The following is a 26578-nucleotide window of genomic DNA, read 5'->3' as shown; positions in this document are numbered from 1 at the left end:
AATGACTTTATGCAAGTTAAAGGTTGGAGAAATAAATAAAAATAGATTCAAACCTCAAATAATAAGTTCAAATTTTGAAGTACTATTATATATTATATGACTTAATTTAGCTTGCGATTTTAATTAGCCCCTCAGGTACGATACATAAATGAAATGAATGATTAAAAACAAGCTGAACTAACCCACATAATTTGTGGAAGAAAATAGACAGGACTAATGGGGTTAGTGTATTTTAATAATAGGAAATTATGATATGTCACAGTTCCATGGTTTAAGCCCTAAAAGGACGAATTAATTGAGGGGAGCATGCATGTGATCCGTGGTCCATGGTTGATGCATCATTATACACTCTATTTGAACCCAATTATTTCGCAGAAGGTTTTAAATGTGTTACATAAACTATATATTTGAATAGTTTATACATGGGGAAGAAAAATAGTGAAGCAGCTGAAGTTAAGTGGAGGAAGTGAAGAGTGTTAGTCCTATCATCATATAATTATAGAACGCTAAGCAAATGCTCATTCACTTGTAGTGCACTCATCATATAATATAACAACTAATTTAAAATGCAACTTCAAATAATAGCAATGCTAGGTAAATAAGTTATTATTTAACAAAACTCTTAAATAAATGTCTAAAATTCAGAAACTTTGGTTACAAACATTTTTCGCCCAATATATTTTTTCTTTCTGTTTTTTGTGAGATCCATTATTTCTCGTAGAAGCCCAAACAATTTTTTTGAATTTTTGGAAAAGTTGTATGTGGAAAGGCCCAAGAGGATGGCCTGCTTTTGAATTTTTGGAAAAATAGTAGGGAGTGGGCAGTAGTTGCATAGCTTCATTTGATTGATGGGAGCAAAAAAGGAAATATTATTAAAAAAAAAGGAAAAAAGGATAATGGTAAAGGGAGGCGAAGAGGAAGAAGACGTAGTTGAACGCAGAAATCATCAGCTTCGAATCAATCGAATCTGAAAAGTGAATCAAATCAGCGATGCCGGTATTCAAGACTCCATTCAACGGTTACTCCGTCAAGTTCAGCCCCTTCTACGAGGACCGCCTCGCCGTCGCAACCGCACAGAACTTCGGTATCCTCGGCAACGGCCGCCTCCACGTCCTCTCCCTCTCCCCAAACCCTTCCCAGCCCTTCACCGAGATCGCCGCCTACGACACCGCCGACGGAGTCTACGATGTTGCCTGGTCCGAGTCCCACGACTCCCTCCTCGTTGCCGCCGTCGCCGACGGCTCCGTCAAGCTCTACGACACCGCACTACCGCCTACTTCCAACCCTATCCGGTCCCTTCGCGAGCACACACGCGAGGTCCACTCCGCCGACTACAACCCCCTCCGCCGCGACTCCTTCCTCACCTCGTCCTGGGACGACACCGTCAAGCTCTGGACCCTCGACCGCCCCTCCTCGCTCCGCACCTTCAAGGAACACTCCTACTGCGTCTACTCCGCCGTATGGAACCCTCGCCACGCCGACGTCTTCGCGTCCGCCTCCGGCGACTGCACCCTCCGCGTGTGGGATGTTCGTGAACCTTCGTCCACCATGGTGTTCCCTCCTCACGAAATGGAGGTGCTAACTTGCGATTGGAACAAGTACGACGACTGCATAATTGCGACTGCTTCGGTGGATAAGAGCATCAAGGTTTGGGATGTGAGGAGTTTTAGGGTTCCGATTGCGGTTATGAATGGACACGGGTATGCGGTGAGGAAGGTGAGGTTTTCACCGCACGTGCGGAATTTGATGGTGTCTTGCTCTTATGATATGACGGTTTGTGTTTGGGATTTCATGGTGGAGGATGCGCTTGTGAGTCGGTACGATCATCACACGGAGTTCGCCGTTGGTGTTGATATGAGTGTTCTTGTTGAAGGCTTGATGGCCAGCACTGGTTGGGATGAGCTTGTTTATGTTTGGCAGCATGGCACTGATCCTAGAGCACCTTGACAAGCTTCCTTTTTTCTGCTTTTTCTTCATGTTTTGGGGATTAAGGTTTTTGTTGTATGTTTGTTTATATTCATGCATCATCAGATCAGGGGTTCAGGAACTTAATGAGTGTATACATCAATCGCATTGGTAATGAATGAAATGGCTAGTCACAAATAATTTGTATGCATCCATGTTAAATTAAATTGTTAATTGAAACTGAAGATAGTTGCTTTGTTCTTTCTTCAGATATTTATATTATGTGTTTTCTGTGGGATGGAATTTAGTGTTTGGTTGTTGTAGATTCTTGGTTGTGCTAACTCTGGATGCCCTTACAGTAACAGTTATTTGTGTATCAAAGTTCTGCGGAACTTTCACTTTTATGGCTGTATTGAAAGCATTCTTGCACCTGTTTTTGTTATCTAGCAAAATTAAATTGATGGTTGTGGTATTGACTTATACTCAAGGGGAATTACTTGACATAAAATACAGAAATTCCTATAGAAAACATATTAAGTTGATCAATTTATTGGAGGCGACATAGCCACAGCACATAATGAGGCTCACTATTTGTTGGCCATGCAGGACAAGGCTTAGTCTATAAGAGCATAGATGAAGATACAGATACTCATGACCGAGTGTTGTTATCTCTTCATTGCACTAAAAAAAAAATGCTTGATTCCATCAACATAGAAAAGATGAAACAACAAAATGGCTTGGGAAACAGAAAACAACCTTACAAAATGCTACTGCAGACATATATAACCGGCAAAAAACAAGTATTGCAACCAACAAAAAAGGGTATATATATATTTTCGAACACAAATATATATCATTAATCAGCACGCAATGACAAAATGTGTTTTCTTTGAACCATCAAAAAGGAAATCATAAAACAAGTTTGCAGTCAAATTTGTAATGATTTTTGCAAGTCAACTGTTAAAATTCGGAACGGGAGATATAGATTTACTAAGCTTTTTGTCTTTAATTTATACAAGATGTTTATCAAATAAAGTTCAAAATTATGAGTGTTATGGTGTTTAAAAATTATTGTCTAATTTATTAAAAATAATTAAAAATTAATATTTAATTTTAAAGTATAAAAATAAATAATTTAGACAAAAATTAGACTCAGTTATAGAATTCATCTAAAAAAAATTTCAGGGGAGCTTTCTAAAGCAAGCAGCATTTTAGTTTTTATTAACAATCTTGTTTCCATGATTGTTTATGCAGTTAAGATGATAAGATTCTACTGGTGATAAGGGATTGAAAATCTGGATGTATTATTTGGTATCCCTGTATATTTATGACACATGTGTCTCTTGATCCGGATTTCGATGGTAGCTCATAGTTTCAGTCTGGAAAATGCAAAACCACTGCACAACCAACTTTGGAAACCCTCAACTCCTTATGCTGTTTTGTTATGCATATTTATACGAGAAAGCCTACGAGCCCACCACTTTTATTAAAATTTTATCAGTATTTAATTAATAAAAAAAATGAATAATCACATACCCATTAGATTTAATTTCATACTATTAAAAATATTAATAATAACTAAATGATGATTACAAATCACAAATCTACTCATCCTTAACACTCATCTTTTTCATTCTTTATTACTTGGCCGCAAGACATTAGACATGGCATTCTAATGTTTTGTGTTCTGTGTTTCTGGCACACCTTAGCAAGGGTATTAACATGATTGTAATAATGTAACGGTAGTTATGAAATTACTGGAGTTTAAAAGAGTTTTTGAAGCAAGACTTGAATGTTAAAAGCATTTATTTATGTTAATGGCAATTGGAAGGTATAGACAAGGTTGATGTCGTTGCATTCCCAAACCGACAGGGATGATTACGAGTGTGATAAGTATGAGTAGAGAGAGCATAGCATCCCATGTCTCGCTCTCACGTCAAAAATACTGGAAGTCTGGAAGCCACTTCACTAATTTGAAAGCAGCCAAACCCACCATACCGCAAAACATGTCATGCCTCCAATCTTAAACTTCTCGAAATCAGAGGCTCTCACACCTTGACATTTTCTTGAAATCAATCAGTATTTTTTTTATTTTATTAGTTAAAAAATAATTTAACTAAAAATAATTTAAAAAATAATTTTTTCCATGGACTACAATGTCCTCAAACAAAAAAAAAAATATTTTTTTATTCTTGATATTTAATTTTGTGAAATTATTCTTTTTATCAATTATCTCTCTTTAAAACATATTTATGTGATACATTAATCACTAATATTTCTTTTATTTAATTTTTATAAGTAAAAAAATTTAAAAATTACTAATTTTTTAGTTTTATACAATAAATTTAGCTAATGTTTGAAAAAAATAATAAAAAATAAAAATAAAAATTAAACAATCTTAAAAATTATCATTAAAAGACAACAAAATTTTTAACAAAAAAAATTTGTTAATTATAATTGGTTCTTAATGAATAAATTAACAGTTTAATATGTCCTGTAAATTTATTTCATTAATACAAAAAAATATTAATAGATAAACTAATCAATCTTGTAAAAATAAAAATCAAAAACCAAAAAATATAATTTTTGTTAAAATTTTTTTTAAATAATTATCAAAAACTGTTTAAAATATTTTTTCACAATTAATTAATAACAGTCGTATTTTTATTACACAATTTCAAGAATATATAATGTAAGAATAGTAATTTCTGCAATATACTATTTGTTTTTCTAGAATTCTGTACATAAAATATAATATAATTTAACAATAAAAAAAATGTTTGTACCATTTTTTAAGAATAACTTTTTATATAGCAAATATGAGAGATAGTCTAATACGAAAAAGAATAAATAAAGAGTTCATAAACTGAGAGATCATAAATTTAATAGTTTTGAATTAGATATGGTATTTTTTACTCTTTTAATTTTTTTTTTAAAATATCTTCGATTGTCAAGGTCTGTCTACAAAATCTTCAATATATATATAACAAATATTTTATCTTTTGTCGTACAATATTATTATTCTACAATATTAAAGAGCAGCCACAAAGCATACCTAAAATATAATGAAAAAGTTTAATCAAATTTAGTACATAATAGGAGTAAATTAAACTATACATAAAACTAGTGAACTAAATAGACACCGTATTATAAGTTTATAACTAACCAAGCTAAAGTAGTAGATATGAATAATATATAATATGATTTAAATCAGCATAAATATTAAAGACAATAAATGCGTGCATATCTATAAGTAGGAAACTAGAATCACTTGTAACTCACATCTGATACATCATCAACTTGTGTTAGGGGCAAAGTCAGTGGCAGAAAAAAGGGACAATAATTTCCATTAATTTTTATTTTCAGAAATATTTTTTTTTTGTCTTTCTATTATTATTTTTAATTTTTTATATGTAAATTTTAATTTAATTTTCTTTTAAATTTTATTTTAGTTCAATTTTATTGTCTTTCTAATATTTTATCTAACTTGCAGTGCCTGACTTTAGTGTGGCAAGTTTATCAAAACATAGCGAGTATTTTGCTCACAAACTCAAAACTTTGTCATGTACTTAGCTGACATCACACTCTCCAACTCAGATATAAATAGATGCCCAACAGCACACAAAAATATCATACCAAGCACCGCCTTACCTGTGTTAAACACATGCTTGGCAACCACAATCAAAATCAAGATCCTTCTTCACCATCAATGGAAGCCATGATGGCGAACCACCACAACACCAGCACCAACCTCAAATCAAACCAGTGTACCTCAAACATGGTCCAAACCATAAACGCACCCTTGGATCTAGTATGGTCCATCATAAAGCGCTTTGAGTATCCACAGGGATACAAACAGTTCATCAAGGGTTGCACCATGCTCAGCGGCGACGGCGGCATTGGCAGCGTCCGTGAGGTCCTAATTATGTCTGGCTTGCCTGCTGAGGTTAGCGTGGAACGCTTAGACAAACTTGATAATGATCACCATGTCCTCAAGTTCAGCATCATCGGTGGTGATCACAGGCTTCTCAACTATAGCTCCACCACTACTCTGCATGAAGAGGAAGAAAGGTTTGGAGGCAAAACCGTCGTTATAGAGTCATATGTGGTGGATATTCCGGCGGGAAGTAGCGGCGAAGATACCCGTTCTTTCACAGATACCATCATTGGTTGCAATCTTAGGTCCTTGGCTAAGATCACAGAAGGAATCAATATCAATCAGAAACATACGTAATAAGCCTTGTTCATACTTAATCGCATGCTTAGTAATGTATAATTAAGGACGATTTCATGTTTAGAAATTAAGTAGTTTTTCAGCAGTCTATGTAAGCTGTTGATATAGTAAGTTTCTCTTTTCTTATTTGGTCACTTTGTTACTTTAATAATGTGATATAGTACTCCCTGTATATGTTATATATATACATATTTCCTTGTATACGAATGGGTTTGATCAAATAAATTTTAGTCATCAAATAAGTATATTCACTTTAAAGTTTTCATTTCTTTCTTTTACTACTAAAATAAGTATTTAAATTTTAATAATGCTAAGGAGATAAAAAAAAATAGATAAAATTTTATTTAATATTTATAAATTTTTTTTGTTATCTGTTAATTATAATCCAACCTAATTATATCTATAAATTAAATTCTAAGTGAAATAATAAACATAATTTATTTTTGATTAGAGAAGATTTTTGTATCAATAATCTACTAAAAAATAAATAAATTAAGGTGATTATTGAAAGATGAGACAAATATTTTAACTTTTTCAAAGAGGTGATATTCTATAAATATCAAACTCTAAACATGTAAAAAGTATGTTATTCACTTTAAATAACATTATATTCATTTTTTACTATTGCTAATTTGAGCGTCGGAGTGTTTTTATAGGTGTCTATTATCGCCGTTTCTTTTAAAGTCGATGTATACCTTTTCCACTTCAGGCAATAAAAAAAATCAATTCCTAAACATGACAAGCTATACATCTTTTGAGACTTATACTACACAGGAGCATTTGCTTTTCACTGTGGGGTTCGAGTTTACTTAACCCCACTATCATACAATTCACTTTCTCCTCTCCTCACTATAGCTGAACTATTAGTTATTAATGAGTCACTGAAAACAAAAATTTGGAGGATAACTGATCTTTTGAACCAAAACGGATGAGATGATGAGGAAAATTAGAAAAATCCTGGTGATAGCGACGACCACACTTCGAAAATAATAATTGCGGTAGTAGTCATTCCAAAGTCATCAACGAAGAGAACAAGTCCTTTCAAATTTTTTGGTAACATCATCTATCAGTACACAATTTTAGTTGCCTTTCTGACTTTCATATTTTCATTAGAAATTCCGAATTAGCACAATTATTCAAGCATTTAATCAAGAGATTGTTTTTTAGTTGTATATGGATATCTATTTTTTCATGGGTGGTAGGAATCGTGTGTTATTTGGAAAATGAGTAGAAATATGGATAAGAAATGTAAAGTAATAAATGCTAATCTGTTTTGGCAAATATAAATAACGATAGATAGTATGAAAAAGAGATTAATTGATATGTGTTGTGGTTGAAATTACAAGATTGAATAAATATGCCTGATAGTAATCAATGAGGACCATTGTTGATATGTCAAATAGATAGTGTTGGTTGCTGCTGAGTTATTTGACTAATTTGCGGGAGTAAGTTATTTTATAGCGATTATTGGTTGGCTGACGTAATAGGTCGATTTAGAATTTGGTTGCAGTCATAGCGTATATGATGTCGATAAGCATAGGATTTGCTCTGACTTATAGGTCAATTTATTTTGAAATGATTCTGACTTATAATAAGCGTTGGGTTGTTTGCAATGATTATGATTTATAGGATGTCGGGTTGTTTGAAATGATAGATAGCTTAGTATCTTATATATGTGTTTGAAAGCCAAAGTATAGTTCGGTTTTAATTAGTTAATTAAGTCACTTGTTGTGGTTTGAATATTGTTACTAATCGATTATTGGACTAGTATGTCCTTGGATATTTATTTGGATTGTGGAAAAAATTTGTTTGTGGATAGTATCTGAAATTGCCTATCTGATAATAAAAGAGTAGGAGTTGCGATTTGCTTAAAAGCCGAATTATAATTCGATAAGGAACACTGAATTTGAATAATGGATCAGGATATCTCTTGAATAAGCTTAAGCAGTTTGACTTAATATCAATTGATTTTTAATTTGTTTTTGGGATTTGACTGTTTGAATCACAAGTTCATTTTAGTACAGAAAAAGTCGGTTGCAGATAACTCGGTAACCAGAGCATTTTATAAGGACATATATCTCGGTCGAAGATTCGGTGAGCTAAATCACATGTATGTGATTTTAAAGATTCGTAGTTGGATGATTTATTTTGATTGATTATGTATGAGATGACTTATAGTTTAATTAGGAATAGTAATAAATGAAATTAATAGAAAAAATTGACAGTAAAAAAATAAAGATATGTTATTACTGAAAAAAGAGCACATCACCACTGTATTTCAACTTATAAGTTAAGTTGTAATACACTGTAGCTTTGTTAGAAAGTTCAAACTTTCTGAGTTATAATTTGTGTGACAGTACTGTTGTTGGAATTGTTTTGGTAAGTTTGTCTATAGTATTACTGCTTGACTTTGTTCTTGTCAACATATATTGTTACAATTATTTTATCCTGTATATAAAATTCGGCGCAGAGTAAAAACATGACACCAAATATTTTTAAAAATAATATTATATAGATTGACAATTTGTGACGAAATATTGTGTGTCTAGAATTAACATATAAAATAATAAAATATATAAAATGAAACAATTCAAATTATAGAGTAGTGTATATTTTCTAAAAAGTTATAATGTATTAAAATTCAAATATATATTTATATATATAAACAAGCTAAGTTATGCATAAGCATTGTTTTATTGTGATACAGGACTTGTAAATTTGATCGGTTGAAGTTATTCGCATTTCAATTGTCTTCCAAATTAATATTGGATTTTTCTTTTGGTATCTTAAACACATATTTTAAATTCGCTGGTTAAAGCTAAAGCTAAACACATTATTCCAAAAGCAAAAACAATCCATCTCCTCACCAATATATTATCGCCTTTAAATTATAATCTTACAGTAAAAATGCACGCTAGTATATGAGGTGGAGTATATTTTGGACGAATTGTTAGAACGTGATGAAAGCTCTCTTTTGAACAACTTCATAAGCTCAAGTCTCAATGACTGATTAGAAATTACCCAGATCAAGATTTATTGTACGAGTGAGTTAGGTAGCCAAAGAATAATTATAATATAGAAATGTCTCGTAAAAATTCTCACTTATTCGCTCTACTGATGCTGACGTAGCAAGTTTGGAATTGATATCATGTATTTGGAACAAGAAGATCAACATGTCATGTGTTGTGAACTTTATTTTATATGTGATGCTTTCTATGAAAAGTAGCACTCTCAAGTTGCCAATTAATTAAGCTACTTGAACAATTTTCGACAACGATTTTGGACATTTACTGGCCGATTTTAGCTTCTTTTAGAAGTACGTTACAAATTGTAACATGGTTCTGTTTTTCGTTTGTCAAACTGGAACTTTGCATGTGATTTACAATGATTGTATGTGTATCACTTACGTGGCCTCATTCTACAAAAGAAAATCGTCAGCCATCAATTGAAAACTAATTGATTAAATGAATAAAAAATATATAAATGAGATACAAATATATTTGATTATTCTTCCACTAATTTGCTGCATCACTCACTTCATGGCAAACGTACCCAAATTTTTATTTCCAAAGGAACTTCTTTCACAATTCTTACAAAATGATAAGCTTATAATTGATTGATTGTAATTTAAAATTCCAGATAGATTGCTACTTTTCTTTTTTAATTGGTGAAAAGTGAAATAAGAATTGAAAGTTATGAAGTTTTAGCCTTAGATGCATTTAGTGGTTGCAGAAACAGAGAAATACAGAGCATATATGGAGAAGACCCAAACTTAGTATATGTCCAAGTCCACTCTAACACCATTTAATTCATTTCATTAAATTTTGTTTAAATATGATCTTATACAAATTTAGGACAGACATTCAGGACCAAAGTGTGCAAACCAAAATTTTTCAGATTTCATCAAGAAGAACTATCTAGCTGGCTTATGATCAATGATTACCTTTGACTGTGATATATGTAAACTGATAATTCTAGCTAACTTCAACAACCAGTCCAAGGTTGCAATACAAGGTTAAGGAAACTATCCTGTTTGTTGGACTTTGACTGTTGGATTTCTTAATCCTTTAGTAGAGATACTCTTTTACTAGCAAGTCAATGATTCTAAATTTCAGGACTAGTAGAAACTATCAAAGAAAAGTTTGGTGCCAAATTTAACAACATGAAGTTCATATACAATTACCAAATTGCCAGTGTCATTTCTATGTCTTTGATGTCCCATCTCATTCAATATTCTTATAATTCCCAAAGAATGAAGGTTAAAAAAAAAGAAAAGAAAAGAAAATAGAACTGCAGATTCTTGTTTTGCTGACTGTTAGGCCTGTATTCAATCACTTTATAAGCAAAAGATGGTTGAACAACAAGCATCACTGATAACCAGTGAAGAATATGAGTTCAAACAAGAAAAATCAGCTTTTTTTCTTCATAGTGGCTTCATGGGGAATTCTATGTTATTGTACAATGGAAGCAGGAACACAAAAAGTCCTACACACATCAAGAAGAAGCAACATTAAGGTTGGAGAATTTCAAGAGGAATCTGAGATATATAGTAGAGAAGAATGCAATGCAAAATCAAAACTCTCCTGAGGGGCACCGACTTGGACTGAATAGGTTTGCTGATATGAGCAATGAAGAGTTCAAGAATAAATATATTTCAAAGGTGAAGCAGCCCTTGAACAAAAGACTCACCAGCAGTGTTAAGGACTATTCATGTGAGAATACACCTTACTCCTTAGATTGGAGGAAGAAGGGAGTTGTAACTAGTGTGAAGGATCAAGGCGATTGCGGTAATTTTCTAATCTCTCAGTTCTTAAATATCTGTCACTTTAAAAATTTGATGAATCAATAACTTAAGCATTTGAGTATTTGGCTCTCTAATATGTCAAGTTTTTCTTCAACTTCAATTTTTCTTATCACTGAGTTTTCTGATTCAATGTGTTTTGTAGGTAGTTGCTGGGCATTCTCCTCCACTGGGGCCATAGAAGGGATAAATGCAATAGTAACTGGGGACCTTATAAGCCTTTCAGAACAAGAACTTGTTGATTGTGACAAAACTAATGATGGATGTGAGGGAGGGTACATGGACTATGCTTTTGAATGGGTAATGAACAATGGTGGCATAGATACTGAAACTGATTACCCATACACTGGTGTAGATAGTAGCTGCAATATTACCAAGGTTACATATTCCTTACTATTCTAATATTGAGTAGCCTCATTATATTAATTTGAGCCTAATTATTTAAGGTTTTCATAAATTAGGAGGAAAACAAAGTTGTTAGCATTGATGGATACAATGATGTGGCAAAATCAGATAGTGCTCTTCTGTGTGCTACTGTGAAGCAACCTATCGGTGCTGCTATACATGGCTCTTCATTGGATTTTCAATTATACACTGGTGTAAGTGTTGTAAATATTAGATCATGTTATAAAATAATGTTAGCAGCATACTCTTTTGTAACTAGATTCTTCTTTTCTTGAACAGGGCATCTATGATGGAGATTGCTCAAGTAACCCAGATGATATTGACCATGCAATATTAATAGTGGGATATGGATCAGAGGGTGATGAAGATTACTGGATAGTGAAGAATTCATGGGGAACAGGTTGGGGAATGGATGGATATATTTACATAAAAAGGAACATTGATTTGAAATATGGAGTTTGTGCAATCAATTACATGGCCTCATATCCAACCAAAGAGTCCACTACTGCACCATCACCACAGAGCCCTCCTTTTCCACCATCATCACCACCACCACCACCAACGCCTCCGCCTCCTCCTGCTCCTTCACCAAGTGAATGTGGTGACTTGTCATATTGTCCGGGGGACGAGACATGTTGTTGCCTCTTTGAGTTGTTTGATTCCTGCCTTGTCTATGGCTGCTGTGAATATGAGAATGCTGTGTGCTGCATTGGAACAGAGTATTGCTGCCCAAGTGATTACCCCATTTGTGATGTTGAATATGGACTCTGCCTCCAGGTAATTAAAGAGATACATTCTTTGTTATGGTTTATTGTTTAAGATACATATGGTTGCCGATTTCTGTTTGGAAAAGTATAGGTAGACAACGAAAATATTAAACAATTTGAATAATAGATATATCAGATGTTCATTTTACTAGGTGTACGGATGATTCTTTTAATATTAAAATTTATGTTGATAATTTGGAGGTGCAGTGTGTTTTTATTTGATTGATGACTGTTTATGTTAGTTTAAAATAATCATTGTTTACCTAACACTCTCCTATTTATGTTTTTATGTAATGCAGAATGCTGGAGATTTGATGGGAGTAGCTGCAAAGAAGAGAAAGATGGGAAAACACAAGTTTCCATGGACCAAGTTTGAACAGAAAACAAGAGACACACATCACAGTCTTCAGTTAAGAAAGAACCCATTTGCTGCAATGCGTTGAATCTGAGGATTCTTGTAGTCTCAAGATGCAGCATGGATTTTCTCTACCATTATCTATTATGTACTTGCATTACACTTCTAGTGTATTTTCTCTTCCTTTTTCTGCTTAGAAAGAAATTTCTCTTTTTGTAAATTAATTGGAGGACTGATGATAACTTTAAGAGCTCTTTTATTAAAAGAAACTTTTTAAGACCACAATTAACATGTGTTAGGGAGAACATGACATACACCAATTCTAACATGTTTAAGAAATTAATTAAGACGGTGGCACATCCAAAATTCTACACATTATTTTTTATGTTAATAATAAAAGTTACGAACCTGGAAGAGGCTTTATTGGACTTGTCAACTCTTAAAATAGAATGGGCCAAAATTAGGTAACTAAGTCCACTTATCTGACCTAAATTATCCACAGGCTTGGGTAGAGGCATAGATATAAACGGATTAATCTTTAATTGTCGGATTATCAATTCATGTATCAATGGCCGTGTCCAAAAAATATAAATTAAAATCCTAGACAAAAAATCAACTTTGGTTGATTGCGTGGTCAATTTACTCATCCACTTTAAGCAAGTGTCGCTTAAATGGAACTCATATTCACAACGGATTAATTTTTAATCTATTGGATTGAAGGATACCGTTTGGATAAAAAAAAGAAAAAATCCGAGACAAAACACTAACTTTCCAGCGACGCAAAATTCATTTGCATTAACATTAGCTTTTTATAGTTATCCAAAACCAAAACATTAGTAATGCTAATTATCTTCTATTGTATATAATTTTAGGATAAATGCATTATATATACACTTTTAGTATATATGTAATTGTCACATCTTTTTCATAGGTTTACTTTGATTATTCAAGTTGTGCTGGTCGTTGATTTCTCTGGTCCTGAAAAAGGGAATTCATTAGGTAAATTATCCCAATTTTATACAGCACTCATACCTAATCCCAATTTCTTTCTTTGTTTCATACTGTGATAGCAACCTTCGTGAATTCTCAATTCTCTCGATGTTACAATGCCTCCAAATCCATGCCATCGATTGCGACACACACACCCCATGACTATATCTTAACCATCATGTAGAAAATGCAAAAGAGTAGTGTTAGGTGAGAAAATTTTGTAATTTGTAACCATCAATTAGTTATTATTAATGTTTTTAATGGTGTGAGATTTCATTCAATAATGTGAGATTATTCACTTTTATTTTGCTAGTTAAGTGCTGACCAAATTTAAATAAATATGTTGGTCTTCTAAAATTTTTCAATGCAAAATATATAGTTTTTCCTCCATTTATCTCCTATGATGCACAACAATTTTTTTTATTCTTTTTGTAATAAATATTGAACAAGTACTATAAACAATATACCTAGTTTCCTCTAGGTTTAGTGGAGAATGTCACATTTTCTTTATTTATTTATTACTAAAAAGACTTTCATATAAAATATTGAAATAGATATTATTCTCTTCCTATTCGTTATCACTACTTATCAAAATAAAAATATTTGGTAGGGTCAGAGCTAATGAAGATTCAATAATTTAGCACTCCATGCATTTAATAATGGTGGAAAATCAACATGCTTTAGAGTTTTGAAAAAAATGAGCTAGATTTCCTCAATCTATGCGCTATAACTCTATAACGACGTATGATATACTACTATCAATTATAGAATTTTAATTATGGTTGTATAAGGACGTGGAGGGTAAAATAAAGTAGAAGAAATAGGACATACAATTACAAGAGTTAAGGCGTAATTAGGTGTGCCAAGATTCCACAATCTCTGCGTTCTACAATTTCAAATTTTGTTTGTCATGCCGCAATGCACATGAAATATGTTACAGTCTCCCTATTATTATTATTATTATTATTTCAAAAGTAGTAGTGACTAGTGAGGCACCAAAGAAGAGTGATGAAGAATGGAATGGCAGACAAAAAGAATCAAAGAGATCTAATCATGTTCCCACACCAATCAACGGGGATAATTACCCGCAATCTAAGGGGCTTTATTAATGAAATAATGTGTAGATTTTAATTATATCAACAAATACTTTATAATTTATATACGAGTGGATAATAGGGAGCTTTGTCTTGCCTTGAACAAATACTATGAATGAAGGTTTTTGTTTTCTTCTACATATTTTAAACATTGGCCTCTATTATATTCAGAGTAAATCACGTTACAAAGTATGAAAATTCATTTAATTCATACGTATAACCTTTTTAATGATAGAAACTAGAAAGGATTAAATTCAGCGTGGACTTAGAGAGAGAGAGAGAGAGAGAGAGGGGGTTAGGTCCACCTCCACTCCCTGCTTTATTTGCAACAAGACTTTTACAATGCATTTACATGTACATAAGTACATAACAATGGATAAACAAAAACATAAATATTAAAATTCAATAAAAAATATAAATTAAAATAAAACATAAACAAATAAAATGAATAAATTAAAATTAAATATAAAAAATCACTTTATTTTTTATTTAATTTTTAATGTAATAAAAAAATTCATTCAATTTAACTTATTCATACTATAATTTAAAAATTATATAAAAAAAATACATAATCTTTTACCGAATTTTTCGAAATAACAAGAGAGAGATTTATTCAACTTTACTTATCTATACTATGATTTTATCATGAAACAAAAATAAAATCACTCTTCTAATAACTCAACGATAATTATAATAATTTGGAAAGTATTTATAATTTTATATTAAATTAAAATAAAAACTCTAAACCTATTAAGTCTAATTTATTAACTAAATAAATAAAATGAAAATATATTAAATTAAATATTTTAATATTTAAAAATATAAACGAATAACTATTAAAATAAAAACTGTAAACCTATTAAGTCTAATATTTAAAATATAAACGAAATAATATTTAAACTTTTCATGCGATGAACATTTAAAACACCAGTTACTTAAACTCTCCCGTCCCTCTCCCTTTGCTTTCCCACTAACCATTCTTCATCTATTCATCCGTGACTATTCATTGCTTCTCAAATTGGCATTAACATATCATATACTACTACTAGTATCCAATAATGCAAATATCTAATAATTGCATACATAAATAATACAGTATAGTATACCATCTAAAATACATTAAATAATACATGCTTCAATCCATGGAGATCAAACTCACAAGTTATATACACTGCAAATTGAGTGAGTATGGGATGGTGTCTCAATCAGCTATGACTTGTAGTGGCTTTTCTTTGATTTTACTCAATTAGTCACTTCCCCCCTCACTGCACGGCATCATTTACCAACCAACCACTACAAACTACAAACAAAGTCATCTTCACTTGCCACCCTTTTCATTATTATCTCCTCCAACTCCACTAACTAACTCCTTCATGAGTTCATGTCCTTTGTTTGTTTGGATATTCCTCTGCCTTTTACTTTTTCTCTCTTCTTTTCATTACCACCTTTAATTTAGTCCTTTCATGACTCTCTTCACAAAAGGTTACTCCACCTGTGACTGCTGAAGCCACTTTCCTCTTTTGTTTCTTTTGCTCTGCAACCATAACTCTATTGCAATTTCTATGCACCCTTATTTACAGGTTTGATATTTTGATCTTCTTCTCTTCATTACCATTGGTTTCTCTTATAAGCTTTTGTACCACTACTATTCAATTCATTCATTATGTTTTGATTCCTTGGCTTAAAGAGAGTTTTACATCTTGAAAGGTTTTTTGTTTTTATCATTACCAACTCTCTAACTCCAATAGAGTACTATTATAATGCTGTGTGAATTCTCTTCTTCTCTGCTTAATGGCCTAAATTATGCTCACTAGTGCTTTCATTTCTCTGTTGCTTCTCTGAACTTTGTTCAAGATATGCTGAATTGAATCATCAGAGATTCTACTCTTTCTTGTTATTGTTTGAATTATGAATGATCGGTTCTTCTATCCTTTTTCATTTTCAGGTTTCAAGAGTGGAAACTAGGATTCTCTTAGCAGAGTTTTAGGCCTCAGAACTGCAAATAAATTAAGGTATGAAACTGTTTTGAACTGTGAATTTGTTACTGAGAGGGGCTGCATAGAAGTTTGAACAATTGAGAAGATGGCTGAAAGGAAATTGAATATCAATGCCCCTCTCATGTCTGTGAGACGCACTGCTGCAACATCATCTTTGTATGAAGCAAGGAAGAGGATATTAGAGAAGCGTCACACCCTTCCACCAAACTACAACAATTCAGACATGGATCAGCTAACAGAACCTGTTGCTGTGCCTTTCAATTGGGAGCATATCCCCGGAAGGCGCAAGGGTAACAGTGCTAATGGCAATGGCAATAGTGCTGGATCTGACCATCAACCTTCTAAGGAAGCATCAAACACTCCAAGTCCAAGGCTTCCCCCTGGAAAATCCACAAATGCTTCTTTCAAACAGCCATCAGAAAAGGATTCTAAACTTGCAAATAAGATCAGGGTTACAAATAAATCAAACTCTTTCAATGTCAGTGTGGTTAGAAATAAAATGGATGGTGGTAGAGAAAAGAAAGCTGAGAGCATTGTTGAGATTAGAAGGTCTAATGTGGAGGAGAAAAAGGTGAACAAGGATAATGATGATGGTGATGATGATGATGCTTTTTCTGATGCACTTGAAACACTGTCACAAACACAATCATTCTCCATGAACTGCAGTGAGAGTGGTGTGAGCGGTTTGGATACTTTGGATGCAAAGAAGTTGGGAACCGTCTCTACTGATCAGCAAACTAGAGACTTCATGATGAGCCGGTTCTTGCCGGCCGCGAAGGCTATGACTCTGCAGCCTCCTCAGTACTCTTCAAAGAAGCAGCAATCAGGTGTGCTGGTAGAACAACCACTAAGAGATGTTACCAAATTGATTCGAGATGAAAAGAAGCCATTGCTTAGTAAACAGATCACTGATATCATACCATATTCTGCTCAGTGTCAAGAGGAGGAAGAAGAAAGTGAAAATGAAGGTGATGATTATGACAACTCTGCTAATATCTCAGCAAAAGGCTGCGGATTGTTACCACGCTTACATGTTAGAAATTCCTTGTGCTTGTTGAATCCTATGCCTGATGTGAAGATCAAGAGCCAGGTTTCATTGCCTTCATCAAATGAGGTTGTGAAGCCTAGTAAAATTTCTCAAATTAGATCTTTTAGCCCAATTCCAGCTGTAAAGAAAGTAAGAACAATGACACTAATGTCTAACATATTTTCTTTGAATCACCACTCTTAAACTTGTTTACTCACAATCTGAATTTCCCCCCCTGCAGGCATGGGATGCAATTCACAATCACAAGAACAAATCAAGCTCAGGAGGTGCATCACCTGACCTGCAAGAAGGGAGGAAGAAATGGACTAGTGATTCAAACAGGTTTACTTATTACTCCGGCGAGTTGCTGCCGGGTAGGCTCTCTCCCTTTCGCCGTTCAAGAGCAGCTGCAGCTGGTGTATCTCCCTGTAGGAGTAAACCTCAGTCTCCATTTCGTGGAGCAAGGCTGCCAAGCGATCCGAGAGAAGGCGAGAATAACCAGCCTGGCAGGATGAAATTCCATAGCTCAGAGCTTGGAAAGTTTAGGGAGATACCATCCATGGTAGCACCCAAAAGAAGTTCATATTCAGGGAACCTAACAACTGAAAAAACATTGTACATAGATACTGCAAGTACAGTCAAATTGTCATCTTCAAATTTGAGCTCTGTAGATAAAAATCTAAGGATAGATACTCTGATTGCCGAGTTGGACAAAAGAAGAGGGAAAGAAACTTCTCATCAAGACACAAATCATGTACAAGCTATAGAAGAGAAGGACTCATTGGATAGTTCTAGTGATGCTAATTCTTCTACTTTGTCTAGTATGTTACTTCATAAGGCCAAAGAAGATAAAGATGAAGCACTGAAAACAGATCAAGAAGTACGAAATTCTACTGATGATTCAATGATGAACAACCAGCAAATTGTGTTAGCTGAATCTCCTCTTCCTCCACCATTGCCAAAGTCACCTTCTGAATCCTGGCTCTGGAAGGCCCTGCCTTTAGTTTCTGCAAAGAATTCGTTCCTGCATTCGAATCAGTCCAATGCGAAAAGGCAAGATTCAAATACAGCATCCAGCAATATTATAAAGTGGGAAACAATAGTGAAAACTTCAAATTTGCATCATGATCATGTACGATATTCTCAGGTAATCTAATTTGTTCTTTTGCCTTTATCTTTGTTAGTCAACTAAAGATGAAAATTAAAATTTATCTTTCTGTGCAGGAACTAATCACACATAATAAATCTCAGCATTGAAAACCTTAGAGATGGAACTCATGTGACTTTTTCTATCATGTTATGCTCCAAGCTCTTTTGATATTGTATTGTATAGAGAGACAAATACTCATTGTTGGAGATCAATGATCAAATAAAAAGAAAGCTTCTTTTGGACTTTTGGAACTTTCAATTGGATTCAAGATTTGTTGATCTGCCTTAGACAAGTGTGTATTGGCTAGTATAGTTATGCCTTTCATGATGCTATTCAAGTTTTTTGTGGAGTGTTTCCTCTTAATTATACAAAGATTCTTTTAAGCATTATAGTTTTCTCACTGTTTTTTTGGGACTTCCAAAGATTATGTTCAATTATGTATGTAAATCAGATCAAATTCTGAATTACAATGAGTTGCAGATTATCATGGATTTGGGGTGTTCTTATTATTATGTTAAGCTGTTAGTTAACTGAGTACCTACAAAAGGAACAGGACAAAATAATTTCCTGATTGATTATGCTTTTTGTTCTTGTATCTCTGAACCTTTCAGAACAATATGAAAAAAGAATCAAAATCAGTACACCTTTTTCCTTATTAGTTGTGTACTTTTTTATAGAGGTATTGTTTGCCGTTATCATATTATAAAGAAGTATAACTTGGTTTAATTCAAAATTAATGTACGTTTGGTAACCGATTTTATCCCGTTTTACCTTATTTAACATTCATTCATTGTTGTTAAAAATTAATGAAGACTAAATAAAATAAATTTTTATTATTTTTTGTTTTTTTTGTTTTTGTTATAAAATATTTCTGTTAGAGAAAATACACCAAAGCGTTGGGCCAGCATTAAATAGGGTGGCGAGAAGAATTGAAGTGATGATATGAAACAATGTAAGTTGGAATTGTTTAACAATAGCGGGATGGTAACAGTGACTTGACGGTGCTGGATGTTGAGATATAAAACAAAACAGTTGTGGGGACAATAACGACATCTTATAATGTAGCTAGTGACATTAATTGATAAGGTCATATGGATTGCGACCCTCATAACTCAAGTGGTCATCTACTTCTGTAGACTGTGTTGCTCAGTTCAGTGGTCACAATTCTTTAATATTTCCCCTCCCTTTTAGGTGTCACATGTTCATTCTTATAATAATAAATTACCAGGTTTTTTTATTTTCATTTTAATTCTTAAATTGTTAAAGAAGTTGAATAATCGATCACACCAAACGTTTGACTATAAGATAGTACTTTTTCCCCTTCGTTTTTTGGATAGGATGATAGAGGATCTTGGCATGGGAGTGGGAGAAAACTCACAGCCGTACCATACACATTCTTCTGCCAGACATAGATTAGATTCTTGCCATACTCTGTCACAAACCTATAGAAGAGAAGGACTCATTGGATAGTTCTAGTGATGCTAATTCTTCTACTTTGTCTAGTATGTTACTTCATAAGGCCAAAGAAGATAAAGATGAAGCACTGAAAACAGATCAAGAAGTGTCCTCGCAACTTGCGCTACGAAATTCTACTGATGATTCAATGATGAACAACCAGCAAATTGTGTTAGCTGAATCTCCTCTTCCTCCACCATTGCCAAAGTCACCTTCTGAGTCCTGGCTCTGGAAGGCCCTGCCTTTAGTTTCTGCAAAGAATTCGTTCCTGCATTCGAATCAGTCCAATGCTAAAAGGCAAGATTCAAATACAGCATCCAGCAATATTATAAAGTGGGAAACAATAGTGAAAACTTCAAATTTGCATTGTGATCATGTACGATATCTTCAGGTAATCTAATTTGTTCTTATTAAATCACTCTTTCACCTTAACTCATGACAACAATAAAGAAGTTTTACGGCCCACAAATTCACCCCAATAATATACACAAATTCAGTTATAATTTTAGTCTTTGTTATTATCTTATCTTTATCTTATCTTTATTTTATCTTTATTTGTTTTTATCTTTCGTAGAACAATGTTCTATATATATTTAATTTTACCTTCATAATTTACAATTTCAATCAATCACCAATTAACAAAATTTCTTCATCTTTTACCTGCTTGAGAAACAATAGGATTCGCTAAAGCACAATCTATTTATTGGGTTCTCACTGAACCCAACAGTGGCACTAGCCATGTCGGGAGTCGATAGAATTAGTGCATTACCGAATGATATTCTTGTTCACATCCTTTCTTTTCTGGAATCTAGAATGGTTGCAGCAACAAGCATTCTCTCGAGCAGGTGGAGGGATCTGTGGCACTCAGTTCCCACAGTGGACCTCGATGACGCACTCTTCCAGGATAAGGAAGAACTGTTTGTTCGCATCGCCTACGCAGTTATGCTATCGCGAGATGTAACGCAACCCATTCTCAATTTCCGCCTCAAATCTGAGTATCCTTCATGTCGTCAATGTGATGTAGAATTGTGGCTCAACACCGCCATTCAGCGTGAAGTTAAGAGGATTGAGCTTCATTCTCAGATAATAAGGTTGCCGATTGGAATTCTCACATGTGCAAGCCTTGTTGTTCTCAAGTTGACATTCTTAAAAGTTGACCGTGTTTTAACAGTACACTTACCGGCTCTTAAAACTTTGTATTTGATTTGGGTTGTATTTGTAAAAGATGAATATCTTGATATGATTCTCTCAGGATGCCCAAATATTGAGGACTTGCAAATCAATAGTTCTTCTTTTTTTCGGCTAGAATTCAGTTCTCGTGCCATCACTTTCCGTAATCTAATTCACATGAAGCTCTCCGTGTATGAATGTAAATGGAGGTTGCTAGTTGGACTGCTCAACTCCTGTCCCTTGCTTCAAATTCTTGTCATCAGAAAGGAGAAGAAATCGGCAAGTGTATTGGATCGACTAAATCAGCGTGACACACAAACCGTTCCTGGATGCCTTTCATCGCACCTAAGAGCCTGCACTATAAAGAATTTTCATGGTGCTGATGTTGATATTCGATTTGCAATATATATTCTGCAGAATGCAAATGTGTTAAAGAAGATGACCATATGTTGCTCGAGTTCCTCAAGAAAAGAAGATAGGCTTGAAATTTTAAAAAAGATATCCAAGGTTGCTAGGGTCTCGACAACTTGTGAACTCTTGTTTGAATGATAATTGGAACAGGATTCAATGGTTTCAGAATATTTTCATTATTAAATAATTTTATAAAAAAACATATTTTTTAAATTTTTTAATAATATAAGTAGTCTTTATTTTATTTTAGTTATAAATTAATTTTTTATATATTATTTAATTATAAAATCTATTGTTATTTTATAAATTATTATTTTATTATTTATTTATCATGATTATTAATAATAAAAAATAAAAACAATAAAGATGAGATAATAATAAAGACTAAAATTATAATTGAATTTGTATATTCTGTTGGGTTGAACTTGTGGACCATGAGAGTTCTTTATTGTTATCATGGGTTAAAGTAGAAGAATAGTTTAATAGTTCTTTTGCCTTTTATCTTTGTTAGTCAACTTCAACTCGGATAGTGATAAAGATGAAAATTAAAATTTATCTTTCTGTGCAGGAACTAATCACACATAATAAATCTGAGCATTGAAAACCTTAGAGATGGAACTCATGACTTTTTCTATCATGTTATGCTCCAAGCTCTTTTGATATTGTATTGTATAGAGAGACAAATAGTCATTGTTGGAGATCAATGATCAATAAAAAGAAAGCTTCTTTTGGACCTTTTGGAACTTCCAATTGGATTCAAGATTTGTTGATCTGCCTTAGACAAGTGTGTATTGGCTAATGGCTAGTATAGTTGTGCCTTTCATGATATTATTCAAGTTTTTTGTGGAGTGTTTCCTCTTAATTAATAATTATACAAAGATTCTTTTAAGCATTATAGTTTTCTCATTGTTTTTTTGGGACTTCCAAAGATTATGTTCAATTATGTATGTAAATCAGATCAAATTCTGAATTACAATGAGTTGCAGATTATCATGGATTTGGGGTGTTCTTCTTATTATTACGTTTCATATTATAAAGAAGTATAACTTGGTTTAATATGAAAAAAGAATCAAAATCACTACACCTTGTTCCTTATTACTTGTCTACTTTTTTATTGAGGCATTGTTTGCCGTTATCATATTATAAAGAAGTATAACTTGGTTTAATTCAAAATTAATGTACATTTTGGTAACCGATTTTATCCTGTTTTATTTTATTTAACATTTATTAATTGTTGCTAAAATTAAATTGTTTTTGGCTATTTTTTTTGTTATCAAATATTTCTGTTTGAGAAAATACACCAAAGCGTTGAGCCAGCATTAAATAGGGTGGCGAGAAGAATTGAAGGGATGATATGAAACAATGTAAGTTGGAATTGTTTAACAATAGCAGGGATGGTAACAGTGACTTGACGGTGCTGGATGTTGAGATATAAAACAGGACAGTTGTGGGGACAATAACGACATCTTATAATGTAGCTAGTGACATTAATTGATAAGGTCATGAATTGCGACCCTCATAACTCAAGTGGTCATCTACTTCTGTGGACTGTGTTGCTCAGTTCAGTGGTCACAATTCTTTAATATTTCCCCTCCCTTTTAGGTGTCACATATTCATTCTTATAATAATAAATTACCAGGTTTTTTTATTTCCACTTTAATTCTTAAATTCTTAAAGAAGTTGAATAATTGATCACACCAATGGTTTGACTATAAGGCTGCATTTGTTTATAAAGACAGGATACTGAGACTGAGACAAGAATACAGAAATATAAAATGGTGTTTGTCAGAAAAGACATGGACAGAAATAATGTGTCAAGAGACACTGAATTAGTGTAAAACACTAAAACACAACTTATTTTTTCATTTTTTTTTATTATTCTTGTTACATTTTTATAATTATATTTTTTATTATTATATTTTTCATCTTAAATTTTTTGAATAAAAAAAATAAAAATAAATTAAATTTTCATAATTTGTCAACAAACAAGATACAAAAACATAAAATTTTGTATATCTCAATATTTTGTCCTGTCCTATTCTCAATGTCTTATTCTATCATGTTTTTAGAAACAAAAGCATATCATTTTTTGGATAGGATGATAGAGGATCATGGCATGGGAGTGGGACTCACATGAAAGATATGCACAAGGCATTATTAGAAAACTCACAGCCGTACCATACACATTCTTCTGCCAGACATAGATTAGATTCTTGCCATACTCTGTCACAAACCTCAATGTTGTTGAAAATACGGTCCCTGATAAAATTACCCAATGTTGTTGCTAATTATCTCATAGTTATTAGCAGCAGTGTACAGAATCTGTATTATATATATAATTGTTTTTGAAGTAAGTTATAAGTATGAATGGATAAAGCTAGAGTCACAGTGGATGGAAACTACAGACATACATAAACGACATTTTAATGAATGAAAGGACACTGAGAATGAGAAGCTACATAAGTTGAATTTCAATCACATGTGTATTGTATACATTTGTCTCTAGTGGTTTAAATTTCTTACTGATGTCTTTTCTGGGCATGCATTCAAAAAGAAACTTCATAGTTCAATTTAAATTAAATTCCATGTCACTATTTGTTTGTCCTTTGTCATTTTGGACGAACATGTATGTATGTATTTGCTTCAAGGTTAAACTGCTGTCCAAAAAAAAGTTTAAAAAAAGAGTTCTAGCAAAAAAACATTTTAAAAGTCTTTAAATTTCAATATTAATAACCATATAAATGACTCCCACCATTTATTTTTACATTATTTTGATATCCATGTGTGTTATTAGCCAGATTAATGAGGCCTCAGCATATATTGCTACCCTAGTTAGTTTGAAATTAAGGTAATTATTAACTATATCAGGATGTATGAAAAAAATAATTAATTAAGGATAATGTCAACTATGTCTTCTTTATTTTTTTTGGTCAATGATGTCAGCTATGTCTTCAAATCAATAGTGTAGTAAAAAAAGTATAAAAGCTCTCGGCCCAAACACTAAAATGGACCTTAAATGTAGGCCTAAAAGACAGCTTGCATTGCATTGCAACTTATTAGATAAAATTGAATAATGCAGCTGAGGCTTAGCTCAACTGGTAACACCATGTGCCTCTTAATATGCTGCACCCGGGTTCAAATCTTGGTGAGTGCACTAATACTTAATTAACAAAAGAAAAGTGAATAATTTTATATTATTAGATATAATTGTTGTAGAATAAATAAGAAAGATATATGTGCTCTATATATTTCATATTACGTTGCTATTTATAAGCACAAAAAAATTTTGTTTTTCAAACATAATTAAATGCAATCACCCTTGGTAAACTAAGTCTCATGAAAAATGGTCATTCACATCATTCATTCTTATCACAACACTCCTCCTTGGATGACCATTTAGGATTATATCTCGTTAAAATCTTACTAAAAAAAACCCAATGGAAAACAATTTAGTAAAGGAAAAAGAGTACAAAATCCTTTGTGATGGGGACTGCCTCATTAAAAACCTTGTCAAGAAAAACTCAATGGGAAAAAACCTGACCAAGGAAAAAAGAGTACAGTTTCCCCCTCTTATCGACAAGTCTCCCCCTCTTATCGACATCATTTAACATCTCGAAATCGGTGCATTCCAATCTGATGTATCAATCTTTCAAAAGAGGATTTTTGGAGTGACTTTGTGAATAAATTTGCCAGATTATCACTTGAGCGAATCTGTTGGACATTAATTGTCCATTGATTTTGAAGATCATGAGTGAAGAAGAATTTAGAAAAAATATGCTTTGTTCTATCGCCTTTGATATATCCGCCTTTAAGTTGAACAATGTATGCTGTATTATCTTCAAACAGGACAGTTGGAGCTATCTTATAATCAATCAGTCCACATGATAATAGAATATATTGGATCAGACAAGTATCTAGCATCTACATAGCCAACTAGTTGTGACTTGGATCCATAGGGATAAAACAACCCCATATCAACTGTTCCATGAAGATATCGAAAGATTTGTTTGATTCCATTCCAATGTCTTCTGGGTGGAGAGGAACTATATCTTGTTAGTAAATTCAAAACAAATGATATATCGGGTCTTATATTATTAGCAAGATATATTAGCGCTTCAATGACACTAAGGTATGGTACTTCAGGACCAAGGATATCTTCATTTTCTTCCTTAGAACAGAATTGATAATTTTCCACATCCAAAGATCTTACGATCATTGGAGTACTTAACGGATGTGACTTATCCATATAAAATCTCTTCAAGATCTTTTCTGTATATGTTGTTTGATGAATAAAAATCCCACTTTTTGTATGCTCGATCTGCAGGTCGAGAAAAAATTTAGTCTTTCCAAAATCTTTCATCTCAAACTCTTCTTTTAGAGTTTTTATAATTGTTGGAATCTCTTCAAGAGTTCCAATGATATTTATATCATCAACATAACAACAATTATAATGAATCCAGATGCAGATTTCTTTATGAAAACACACAGACAGATATCATCATTCTTGAATCCGTTTTTGGCCAAATACAACGATTATACCACATTCGTCCAGATTGCTTCAGATCATATAAAGATCTTTACAATTTGACTGAGTATAACCCTTGCGAATATTCATTAGATGGTTTAATTATCTTTAGCTCTTCAGGGACTTTCATATAGATATCACGATCTAATGAGCCATATAAGTAGGTTGTTACCACATCCATTAAATGCATATGTAGTTTATGATATGCGGATAAACTGACTAAATAACGCAATGTTATTGCATCCACTACGGGGGAATATGTTTCTTCATAATTTTTACCGGACTTTTGTGA

At 32.8% G+C, this 26578-nt stretch overlaps 5 protein-coding genes across 7 annotated transcripts; all 5 read left to right on the top strand.

Moving 5' to 3' along the window:
* The first annotated feature begins 850 nt into the window (after window positions 1-850).
* LOC107468347 (peroxisome biogenesis protein 7) lies at window positions 851-2109 on the top strand. Its single transcript, XM_016087619.3, has one exon. It carries the CDS (start codon window positions 991-993, stop codon window positions 1945-1947), a length of 957 nt encoding a protein of 318 aa, XP_015943105.1. The 5' UTR covers window positions 851-990; the 3' UTR covers window positions 1948-2109.
* Window positions 2110-5564: 3455 nt separating this feature from the next.
* On the top strand, window positions 5565-6322 carry LOC107468260 (abscisic acid receptor PYL11). Its single transcript, XM_016087514.3, has one exon. It carries the CDS (start codon window positions 5570-5572, stop codon window positions 6137-6139), a length of 570 nt encoding a protein of 189 aa, XP_015943000.1. The 5' UTR covers window positions 5565-5569; the 3' UTR covers window positions 6140-6322.
* Window positions 6323-10603: 4281 nt separating this feature from the next.
* On the top strand, window positions 10604-12713 carry LOC107468232 (zingipain-2-like). The gene is made up of 5 exons (XM_021133130.2): window positions 10604-10926; window positions 11086-11318; window positions 11402-11539; window positions 11625-12122; window positions 12412-12713. Exons 1-5 carry the CDS (start codon window positions 10704-10706, stop codon window positions 12553-12555), a joined length of 1236 nt encoding a protein of 411 aa, XP_020988789.1. The 5' UTR covers window positions 10604-10703; the 3' UTR covers window positions 12556-12713.
* Window positions 12714-15754: 3041 nt separating this feature from the next.
* Window positions 15755-19380, top strand: LOC107468298 (uncharacterized). The gene is made up of 4 exons (XM_016087560.3): window positions 15755-16131; window positions 16497-17725; window positions 17817-18722; window positions 18800-19380. The coding sequence occupies exons 2-4, from the start codon at window positions 16634-16636 to the stop codon at window positions 18830-18832; spliced, it is 2031 nt and encodes a 676-aa protein (XP_015943046.3). The 5' UTR covers window positions 15755-16131; window positions 16497-16633; the 3' UTR covers window positions 18833-19380.
* A 1038-nt stretch (window positions 19381-20418) lies between these two features.
* On the top strand, window positions 20419-22546 carry LOC110276468 (putative FBD-associated F-box protein At5g56440). Of its 3 annotated transcripts, none has more exons than XM_052255267.1 (2): window positions 20419-20571; window positions 20993-22005. In XM_052255267.1, exons 1-2 carry the CDS (start codon window positions 20555-20557, stop codon window positions 21897-21899), a joined length of 924 nt encoding a protein of 307 aa, XP_052111227.1. In that variant the 5' UTR covers window positions 20419-20554; the 3' UTR covers window positions 21900-22005. The 3 variants fall into 3 exon arrangements, with proteins under 3 accessions (XP_052111227.1, XP_052111228.1, XP_052111226.1); XM_052255268.1 differs by having other exon boundaries at window positions 20426-20556; XM_052255266.1 differs by lacking the exon at window positions 20419-20571 and adding an exon at window positions 22330-22546 and having other exon boundaries at window positions 20652-21857.
* Window positions 22547-26578: the final 4032 nt, after the last annotated feature.

This window comes from Arachis duranensis, chromosome 10 (genome assembly GCF_000817695.3).
Source record: "Arachis duranensis cultivar V14167 chromosome 10, aradu.V14167.gnm2.J7QH, whole genome shotgun sequence".
In the NCBI taxonomy this organism is placed as follows: Eukaryota; Viridiplantae; Streptophyta; class Magnoliopsida; order Fabales; family Fabaceae; genus Arachis; species Arachis duranensis.
This window is presented reverse-complemented; position numbering and strand designations above follow the sequence as displayed.

Excerpts from the sequence above, each read along its gene's own strand:
- LOC107468347 (XM_016087619.3), top strand. The coding sequence starts at position 991 with ATGCCGGTATTCAAGACTCCATTCAACGGTTACTCCGTCAAGTTCAGC.
- LOC107468298 (XM_016087560.3), top strand. The coding sequence starts at position 16,634 with ATGGCTGAAAGGAAATTGAATATCAATGCCCCTCTCATGTCTGTGAGA. Across the intron at positions 17,726-17,816 it reads CAATTCCAGCTGTAAAGAAA|GCATGGGATGCAATTCACAA; the intron begins GTAAGAACAATG and ends CCCCCCCTGCAG. Across the intron at positions 18,723-18,799 it reads ATCATGTACGATATTCTCAG|GAACTAATCACACATAATAA; the intron begins GTAATCTAATTT and ends CTTTCTGTGCAG.
- LOC110276468 (XM_052255266.1), top strand. The coding sequence starts at position 20,919 with ATGTCGGGAGTCGATAGAATTAGTGCATTACCGAATGATATTCTTGTT. Across the intron at positions 21,858-22,329 it reads TTTTAAAAAAGATATCCAAG|GAACTAATCACACATAATAA; the intron begins GTTGCTAGGGTC and ends CTTTCTGTGCAG.
- LOC107468260 (XM_016087514.3), top strand. The coding sequence starts at position 5,570 with ATGCTTGGCAACCACAATCAAAATCAAGATCCTTCTTCACCATCAATG.
- LOC107468232 (XM_021133130.2), top strand. The coding sequence starts at position 10,704 with ATGCAAAATCAAAACTCTCCTGAGGGGCACCGACTTGGACTGAATAGG. Across the intron at positions 10,927-11,085 it reads GAAGGATCAAGGCGATTGCG|GTAGTTGCTGGGCATTCTCC; the intron begins GTAATTTTCTAA and ends TGTGTTTTGTAG. Across the intron at positions 11,540-11,624 it reads ATTTTCAATTATACACTGGT|GGCATCTATGATGGAGATTG; the intron begins GTAAGTGTTGTA and ends TTTCTTGAACAG.